The sequence below is a fragment of the Phacochoerus africanus genome, chromosome 13 (assembly GCF_016906955.1).
Source record: "Phacochoerus africanus isolate WHEZ1 chromosome 13, ROS_Pafr_v1, whole genome shotgun sequence".
NCBI lineage: Eukaryota > Metazoa > Chordata > Mammalia > Artiodactyla > Suidae > Phacochoerus > Phacochoerus africanus.
Genome location: NC_062556.1, coordinates 22572915 through 22582427, shown reverse-complemented (window position 1 = coordinate 22582427; position 9513 = coordinate 22572915). Strand labels below are relative to the sequence as shown.

At 47.3% G+C, this 9513-nt stretch overlaps 1 protein-coding gene across 3 annotated transcripts in view; it reads left to right on the top strand.

The window, feature by feature from the left end:
- The first annotated feature begins 321 nt into the window (after positions 1-321).
- The window catches only part of SERP2 (stress associated endoplasmic reticulum protein family member 2), a 28469-nt gene continuing 19277 nt past the window's right edge, over positions 322-9513 (top strand). For 2 of the 3 annotated variants that reach the window (XR_007131470.1, XR_007131471.1), the window contains exons 1-2: positions 331-790; positions 6397-6469. Coding sequence is in view for 1 of the 3 variants with exons in the window: in XM_047756240.1 (XP_047612196.1) it covers positions 707-790; positions 6397-6469 (157 nt within the window). In the remaining 2 variants the exon portion in view is untranslated. Of the gene's footprint in view, positions 791-6396; positions 6470-9513 lie in introns of all 3 variants that reach the window. The other variant, XM_047756240.1, reaches the window with a different exon arrangement.

Below are 9513 nucleotides of genomic sequence, written 5' to 3'. Positions count from 1 at the left end.
CACTCTATCCTCCTCACGCCTTCATCTCCATCCCTGGGGAGACCCAGCCCTCTGTGCAGCGCTTGGGAAATCTCCCGCCGCCGTGGCCTTCCTTGCGCAGTCCCTACCCCAGGGCGGGCCCAGGCCTGCCCTTGTTCAACTTGTCTTTTGAGGACCCCCGGACCGCCGCCTCCAGCCCAGCCCTCAGCCACCGGGCAGCGGTGCGGGCAGACGGCGCGACCCGGCTCGGAGGGCGGCCGCCCCAATCCCTTCCCCAGGCCTCGGTGGGTCACAGGCCGAGAAGCCCGCGCGCAGAAAGCCCGGGGCCGCCGGAACCCTGGGCCCCGCTGCGTTTGGCCGCTGGATCCGGACACGCCCGGGGCCCCGGGCCCGAGCGCCTCGGCGCGCTGCGCTCCGGCCGCCGGTGCAGGGAGAACGCGCCGCAGCGCCTGCCACGGGGCCGCGCCGGTTAGGTAGCTGGGGGGACCGGAAGGATGGCGAGGAAGTAGGAGAGGGTTTCCTGAGATGAAAGATTACTTCCGTCCGGGCTCTGGCCTCTCTCTGGAGCTGGCTCGTTGGGGGCTGGGGAGCGGGGTGCGCGGGGCTCGGGGGCCGCGCCTTGCCACCTGCAGCGCCCGGGGCGAGCGGGACGCGCTCGGCCGCGTCCGGGGCTCACGCGGGGGAGTCCTTGCAGTGGGAGTCGAGAACATTTCCTAGCGCCCGAGCCATGGTGGCCAAACAGCGGATCCGGATGGCTAACGAGAAGCACAGCAAAAACATCACCCAGAGGGGGAACGTAGCCAAAACCCTGGTAAGGCGGGGGCGGCGCTGACCCGGCGGCCGGGGCCAGGGCAGGGCGGGGCGAGGCGGGCTCAGGGCCTCGGGCGGGCGCAAGACCGGCCTCCCCCTCCTCCGGGCCCAGGGGGCCCCCTTTCCCCAGAGGTCGAGCAAGGTGGGGGTTCCGGTGAGGCCGCTCAGGCAGCTCCGGCTGGTGCTCTCTGTGCGCAGAGAGGGTCCTGGTTGGCCGTGGCCCCTCTGAGAGTGGCTGCTTGGGGTCCCAAGGAGGCGCAGAAGGGTCCCCCCCCCCCCCCCCGAGAGGATCGGGCCTACGCCTCTGGGAAAGATGGAAAGTCACATCCTTAAGGGAACAATTAAGCCAATTGCTTGACACAGGGGCCTGAACCCTAGAAGGTGCTGGATCGGATACTTGAATGAATGGATGAATGAATGAATGATTAAAGGGAGGCCATTTGCCATATTCCTTCCCAGGCTTCACACCCCTCCCCACCATCCCCAACAAACACACTATAATAAGGTTTTCTTTCCAGCGCCTTTGTAGTGGTCTCCTGGTATAAATCAAGAATGGGAATGAGATTCAGGCTTATTCCTTGATCCTCCACTTTTGCCTCTTCCTCAATGAGGCCTCTCACCACTGGGCTAAAGTTTAAAAGCTACATTCCTCTTGGTCACTCTGTGAAGTCCTCCCGAGGGGATGATCCAGAACTTTAGAGACTAGTTTGTTGCCAGGCATTCAAGGCTTCCCCACCTGTAGATTCAAGCTTTATAATAACTTTTAAGTAAAATCTGTGCCTTGGACACAGGTATATTTGTGTGCGTTTGGCTTGGTTTGGTTGTTGTTTTGCTTTTGTGTTGTTGTTTTTGTTTTTTAGCAAAAATGATCGTCCACAGAAAATCCAGAATTCTGGACATTTCAAAGGCAGGCCTCGGATGAGTGGTTGGGTAGTGTTGGCCTCCAAGAGTATGAGCAAGTCTCCTGGAATCTGTTATCCCAGACACTTCAGTGGAAGTTCAGCTGAAGCCTGGGATTTGGTTGGAAAAGCTTGCAGACCTGATGAGGCAATTGTTTTTAGCCACGGACATGATGCCGGTTTGATTAACTGAGCAAAAAGCTGGATCTGCAATCACCATCCCAGAATTCTTGCAGAACCAAGCAGTACTATGGCAGGGAAACTAACTGTAGGATCAAATTTGGATCTAGAAGTACCCATCGTGGTGCAGTGGAAACGAATCCGACTAGGAACCATGAGGTTGCGGGTTCGATCCCTGGCCTCGATCAGTGGGTTAAGGATCTGGTTTTGCTGTGAGCTGTGGTGTGGATCGCAGACGGGGCTCGGATCTGGCGTTGCTATAGCTCTGGTGTAGGCTGGCAGCAACAGCTCCGATTAGAACCCTAGCCTAGGAACCTCCATATGCCGCTGGTGCAGCCCTAAAAGGACAAAAGACAAAAAAAAAAAGGGTCTATATACACAGCTCCATGCTTAAGTTGTGCTGGAAATTCTCTCATTTGAGACAGCGTTTAGTTGAGACTGAGCAACAAAATGCCAAAATCCATTGAATTAGCACCATATTTCACACAGATTTGTGTTTTCCCTATTTTTACTCAGAAAAAAAGAAAACTTGCTGCCCAGGTTAATGCTAAAAACCAATTTTTAATAAATATTAAAGCACTCAGGGTTTGTATCCCTAAGTGCCATGGAGAATCAGCTATGCCCAGGATATCATACAGACTAGCTAATTTCCAAAAACATCTAATTCTGAGGTTCTTTTTAATGAACTAAAAAAAACAGAGTTCAGTTGTTAAATGAACTCAGTAGGTGATTTAACTGACTGCAAAAATAACAACCAAATGGAAACTATTTGCCGAGCTGTTTTGCCCACTGGGCTTGGCAAAATCAGTTTCTGTCACCTGCAGGTTTTCAAGACCACTAGAAAATGGTTGGGGCCTGAAACAAAAAATATTGGTTCCAAAATAAGAGAAGAAAATGGAAAAATTGGAGCAAAAGCTGTTTAAATGTCTAGATAATGAAGTCAACTCAACCGCAGTTCAACTCAACTCAACTCTCAAAGATACTTTCAAATTGCGTTTAATGTATGGTATGAGTGGATTTTAATGAGTTCTGATATTCCATGGAGTGGGCTCTTCAAAAGTGCCTGGCGCCTCGGAGGGTTTTTAAATGTTTCAACTAACTTTGTAATGAAAGGTCTCCAAACCATGCCACACTGTATGTTTAGTTTCCCTTGGTTAGAAAGGCTTTGGGATTAACTTTATTGTAAATGGATCAGCATCCAAAAAGAAAAATGAAATTCTCTTTCAAAAAGGAACAGTTTAAATCCTAAATCTCCTTTTCCTGATCACAGATCAAACATGGTTATACTTTGAAAGAAGTCATTTGCGAGGGGTAACTTGTTCAGAATGAAATTCAATAAATGCAGACATAGGAAGAGAGTCTACCTGAAAATTTAGACTAAGCATTCAGAAACGAATTCCTTTTAATTGTATGCAAATGCTTCGGTATTTCCTGATTAGCTTACAGCCTTGGAGTGAATCAATATTGTTCTTCCAGATAACAGAAAAATCCAAGAAATAGAGAACGAGACGAATCATTTCATGATTATACAGGAATAACTTCTCCAGAATGAAGGGGCAATTTAAATTTCAGAGTTCTGGAGTTCCCGTGGTGGTTTAGTGGGCTAAGAACCTGACATAGTGTCCATGAGGATGCAGTTCCGATCCCTGGCCTCTCCCAGTGGGTTAAGTATCTGGTGGTGCTGCAAGCTGCAACTTAGGTCAAAGATGCAGCTTGGATCTTGTGTGGCTGTGGCTGTAGCATAAACCTCAGCTGCAGCTCTGATTCAACCCCTAGCCTGTGAACTTCCATATGCCGCAGGTACAACCGTAAAAAGGAAAAAAAAAGAAAGAAAGAAAGAAAGAAAGACCTTTGGACCTTATGAACTGTCAGTGTAGACTGGTCTCTTCTTGAAGGAAATAGATAAATAAATAAATAAAAGCTAAATAAATAAATTTATTTCAGAGTTCAGAGTTATCCTGCTGGGAGCTTATTTCCCAGAAAGCAATCCCCTGACCTTTTGGAGCCCAGGGAATAGCAAACTCCTGCTGGAAATGAACCATGTCATTTGCAGGATTCTTCTCTTTTCTCACCTTTCCCAGCAATAGATTCAGGCTTAGGTGCATTGTCCGAACAGATTTGTGCTGGGCACCACTTCCAAAAAAGAATGACTCAGAGCCTTCACAAAAGGATACACTGGTCTTATGACCGGCTGAGGTGTTCTTGGGCTCTGAAAGTCCTCACAGAATATTGATTCACTGGAGTTCCCATTGTGGCTCAGCGGAAACGAATCTGACTAGCATCCATGAGGATGCAGGTTCGATCCCTGGCGTCGCTCAGTGGATTAAGGATCTGGCATTGCTATGGCTGTGGTGTAGGCTAATGGCTACAGCTCCGATTCAACCCTGAGCCTGGGAACCTCCATATGCAGTGAGTGCAGCCCTTAAAAAAAAAAAAAAAAGCAAAAAATAAAAAAATAAAAATATTGATTCACTGTGACATGTCATCAAAAAGGTACTTGTGTGCTCAGCATCCTGATAATTTGTATTTTTTTTTTCCCTACAAAGGAAAAATTAAGGACTCCATTTGGTATCTACAGCAGACCAACAATCTGAAAGAGGGTGGTGAAGGGTGAATGTCACACTTTGTCCAGATAACTTTATTTAATACCTCCATTATTTACTTGCTCTGACCTTGACCGGGTCTTAAATGCCCCCAAAATGGCACGGTAAAAACGCTGGTTCAAGTTATCTTCAGTGGTTATTTTAAGACTGATTTTGTCCTTGTCTAGTCAAAAGAGAGCATCTAGTCCCTTGCAGGGTGACTTGCCCTCATTACGAGAGTGGTGGTAGATGCAAGATTGTCAAGGTTTTTATCCTTAAGGGCTACCTGCCACTGACACTTTAATCCATACTTCTCTAGCACGAGAAATGTAGGAATAACCTTATCACCAATTAGAAGGTCTTAATAGAAGAGGCAGTATCCTTTGTAGACTCTTTCCTCCAGCTGACCCAAGACCTCATATTTAGTGAAGCATGTATGCCTCTTCATTCTTCCATGACTATTTATGAAGCAGATACTGTGCTAAATTCTGGGCACATGGACATAGGAAAGAGACCCAGTGCTTGGGAGTTCCCTCTGTGGCACATCAAGTTAAGAATCAGGAGTTGCCTCTGTGGTGGCTCTGGTTCGATCCCCTGCCCAGGAACTTCCCTATGCCACAGGAGCAACAAAGAAAGAAGAGAGAGAGAGAGAGGCAGTACCTGCCCTCGTAGGGCTTATAGTCTAGTGCAGAGACAGACATTAAATACATTATCACAAGAATAAACATCGAGATACAAACTGTGATAAATGCTATCAAGAAAAAGTGCATAGTGATGTATAAGTGTCTGGTAAAGTCATTTGAGGCAGAAGAGAGAAGGTTCTCTGAGAATGGAACAGGTAAGCTGAGAAAAAAAGAATCATTGCTTTTGTCTATGATAAACATAAGTGCTTTAACCTATAGCGGCCACAGCCTCTTTTTGGCTCATGCCATTGAGGAAATATTTCGTGAATTCTTTACTTTTCTCACTCTGCTTTCTCCCTTTTCATTTGAGAAATTCCCCCACTTTTTCAGATGCCTCTCTCAGAAAATAGTTTTCCCATTGGTGGATTTGATTTTAAGGATCGAGCTTACCGGGAAGGGTTGCAGAGGGACGTCCCTGCGACGTCTGTGCTTTGGGTTTGACCAGAGCAGGAGGTATGCAGCACTGGTCCTTGTGGAGACCACAGTCCCCTTGGGCTTCCCAGGGATACAGAGATGTCCCCAAAGAATAAGCTTCACTAAGAATTAGGAGCTTTGTTACAGAATGCCACTCCTCTCCCTCCATGTGCAATTGCTGGGGTGCATCTGCCGTTCCCTTGATTGCACTGCAGGGACGTCCAGGGTATTTCAGCACTTAGAAGGTTTTGAGAAGATACCTGTGCTCGGGGACCCGGCTTAGAATCCACAGATGTGGGAATTCAAGATGCATCTGTTGGAAGAAACCCCCCAGGCTCCTTAAGGAGGAAGACCGAAATTTGAATCCCACCTCTGGCTCATGTTAATACACCATGAGCCTCTATGTCTCAACTACCGAAAGAAGGTGATAATACCTCCCTGCGTGGGGTTGTGAGCGCTGGAAATTGTGGATGTAGGCTGCTTCCTAGAGTGCCTGGCACAGAGTGTGCTTTCAACCAATGGAAGCAATTATTAGTAATGTCATTTTTGGCTCCCAAATCACTGTATTGTCTCTGCATTTATGTGTTTATATATTGTGTCCCCAGGATATTTAAGGACCATCAAGGTGGTGGAGTTGCAGGGTTGTTACTAAGGTTATTGATGAATTTTTCCAAGCCTTTCTTGATGCTGTGATATTGACTTTATTCATCTCAATCTGCCCACCTGTGTTGAGACGGGGTCTGTCTCGTTCCCAGAGGTACCCCGACCCCCAGGACAGTGGCTGGAGGTACCCAATACCTGTTTCCTGAATGAACGAACCTAATCTTCCTTTCTGTTTTTCCCTTTTAGAGGCCGCAAGAAGAGAAGTATCCTGTAGGACCATGGCTCTTGGCCCTGTTCGTTTTTGTTGTCTGCGGCTCAGGTATGGGTTTCTCATGGACCTTATATTCCCTGGTCTCCTCTGACCTGTAAACATGTTTTATTCACAAGGTAAAGAGACAAAAAATATATTGGTCTGAGATTCAAGTTAATCATTGCCCAAAGCCTTCATCTAAATGGATTTTGAGGAGTTCCCGCAGTGGCTCATCAGTAACAAACCCAACTAATATCCATGAGGACTCGGGTTTGATCCCTCGCCCTGCTCAGCGGGTTAAGGATCCAGTGTTGCCGTGAGCTGTGGTGTAGATTGCAGATGTGGCTTGGATCTGGTGTTGCTGTGGCTGTGGTGTAGGCCGGCAGCTGCAGCTCTGATTTGACCCCTAGCCTGGGAACCTCCATATGCTGCAGGTGTGGCTCTAAAAAGACCAAAAAAAAAAGAGAAGAAAAAGAAAGAAATGGGTTTTGATTTCATTCCCATTCCAGCCAACCACATAAGGGTAGAAACAGAATTGACACGCTATCAAATCATAACCATAAAAGGATTACACTGAGTACTTAACCTGGCTGGCGACACTTTAGAGTTCAGTTCAAGCTTCCTCTGAAGACCTAGCCTTTAACAGGAAGTGGCACACCTGTCTGCCTGAGATAAATCCACATTCCAGAGAGGGGGAGGGGCCTTATGCCTTAAGAGAAGCTTCACGGAGCTGCTGGGTCAAAGGGAGCCTTTGACCTGAGCCTCCAGGTACAGTCACGTGATGCTGGAAGGGGGCAAGTTCAGAGAGCTTTACTTACACTCAGGTTAGAATGCACCACGCACACACACACACACACACACACACGCAGGCACACTCAGTGGAGACTTGACCAAAAGGATCATGCCGTCGCTTCTCGCGGATTTCTCTGCTTGGGAGCTTTGACGTAATTCTTGGTCCTCTGGGTTGGGTCTCCGAAGTGCTGGTGAGTGGAGGTCACTTCTAACAGTGAGGTTGGTCTTGGGACGTTTCATTCCTCCACCACCTTACTGTTGCCGAGGGCAGGGAAGGCGAGGCGTCCCCATCTTCCTGCAAAGACCTAGGCTTTCCAGGAAGACGTCACTCTGCCCCAGTAGCAAGGGACACCCAGGACAAAGATAGATCTTTAAGAGAGCCCTCGTCAAGGAAACAAAAGCTCTCAGGAGCAAGGAGGGATCTGATGATCTTGGTGCTATTGTTGCTTGAGGCTCAGATATTTTAAAGATGATTCCAGGGTGAGAAGCTCTTCCACGCCAAGAAGCAAAAGGGTACCCCATCCCCAAAGACGTGTCCTCAAAAGGCATCTTTTGCCCAGTACGGGATCCCTCATCTTTAGCAGCATTTACCCAGTCGCTGCTGGGATATTTCAGGAGCGCTCACTCCTTCAAAAATCCTGTATCCCATTTCCTTGTAGCTCTGATTCTATCAGAAACATCTCCCTGCTTTTGAACGACACTGTGCTGTCTTCTCAGTTGTTCAGGCGTGGACTCTGAAAATCACTCAGCATGCACTCTTTTGCTTCTGAATGTCTTGAATCTGTGGATATTTTCAAGATAATACCTAGCAATGTCTTCTGCAAACTCACCTTTCCTAGTTCTCTCAGCCTTGTCCACATAAAATGTGGTTTCTAGATCCTTCTTCTGAAAACACACCACAACTCTCTTAAAGTAGAGCATTTTCAGAGTTCCTACAGTGGTGCATGGGGTTAAGGACTGGGTGTTGTCTCTGAGGAGGCTCAGGATGGATCCTTGACCTGGCACAGTGGGTTAAAGATCCAGCCACAGCTATGGCGTAGGTTGCAGTCGCACCTCAGATTTGATCCCTGTCCCAGGAACTTCCATACGCCGCGGGTGTGTCCAAAAAAGAAAAAGTATAGCATTTTCTTTTTTTTTTCTTTTTTCTTTTCTATGGCCGCACCCTCAGCATATGGAGGTTCCCAGGCTAGGGATCCAATCGGAGCTGTAGCCACTGGCCTACACCACAGCTCACAGCAACGCCGGATCCTTAACCCACTGAGCGAGGCTAGGGATCGAACCCAAAACCTTGTGGTTCCTAGTCGGATCCGTTAACCACTGAGCCACGACGGGAACTCCAAGTATAGCATTTTCAATTGTAGAAGATGGTCTGGAAGGAGTGCACCTGCTAGAGGCAGTAGGACTGTCCCTGCCCTTGATCTCCCCACCCTGCTTCTATTAACATGCCCTGGGCTTGCCGTTTAGTTTTAACAATAAGCACATCCTGGACTCACCGAGAGCTAATAGCCAGCCAGGCCCCACCAAGCTCTCCTTCACATCGACTTCCTGTAAGCGTCAGAGAAGCATCTCCACACCCCACACCTAATGTTGTCCCCTATCGGCATCACACATTATTTGCTTTTATTCATGGCCCTCATCAACTTTTGAAATGCTTTAATGTGTGTATTTGTTATCTCTACTAAGATATAAGCTCAGGGAAGGCAGTGTTTATCTTCCACTAAATTTTTAGATCCTAGCACAGTATTGGCACAGAGCAAATGCTTAATCTTGGTGGTTGGATGGATGGATGGTCAGATGGATGGATGGATGGATGAAGCCAGATATTCCCCATACTATAGATATTAATTTGACTTTTTTTTAGCCTTAATATAAAGCTTCATGAACATTTCCGTTATAATTTCATTGTTGATTGTCAGCTGTTTTTCTGCCAAGTGGCCCTAAAGTCTGGAAACAGTGAAGAACATACATAATGAAGGGCTTACTGTTGTGACCTTATAATGTACAGTATGGTCAGTGACATCATATGATGCATTGTCTTGCATGCATTAGCTGTGCATAGTTCAGTGCCATGAAAACCTGCAATGAATATGGTGCATCAATGCAGCATGTCCATCAGTGCCTGCATGTTCATCTGTGATGTGTTGCCTCAGATGATCTGTCTCCAATTTGCTCCCCAACACAGAGCAAACCAAAACACCCATGCCTTTAGCATGCCACAGAAAAATCAAGACAAATCCATCTATGTAAAACAAATTACCTACATTTTTAGGCTTTATGGCCAACCTGTAGATTGTAGATCTTGACCCTTGAGCCTCTTAGCT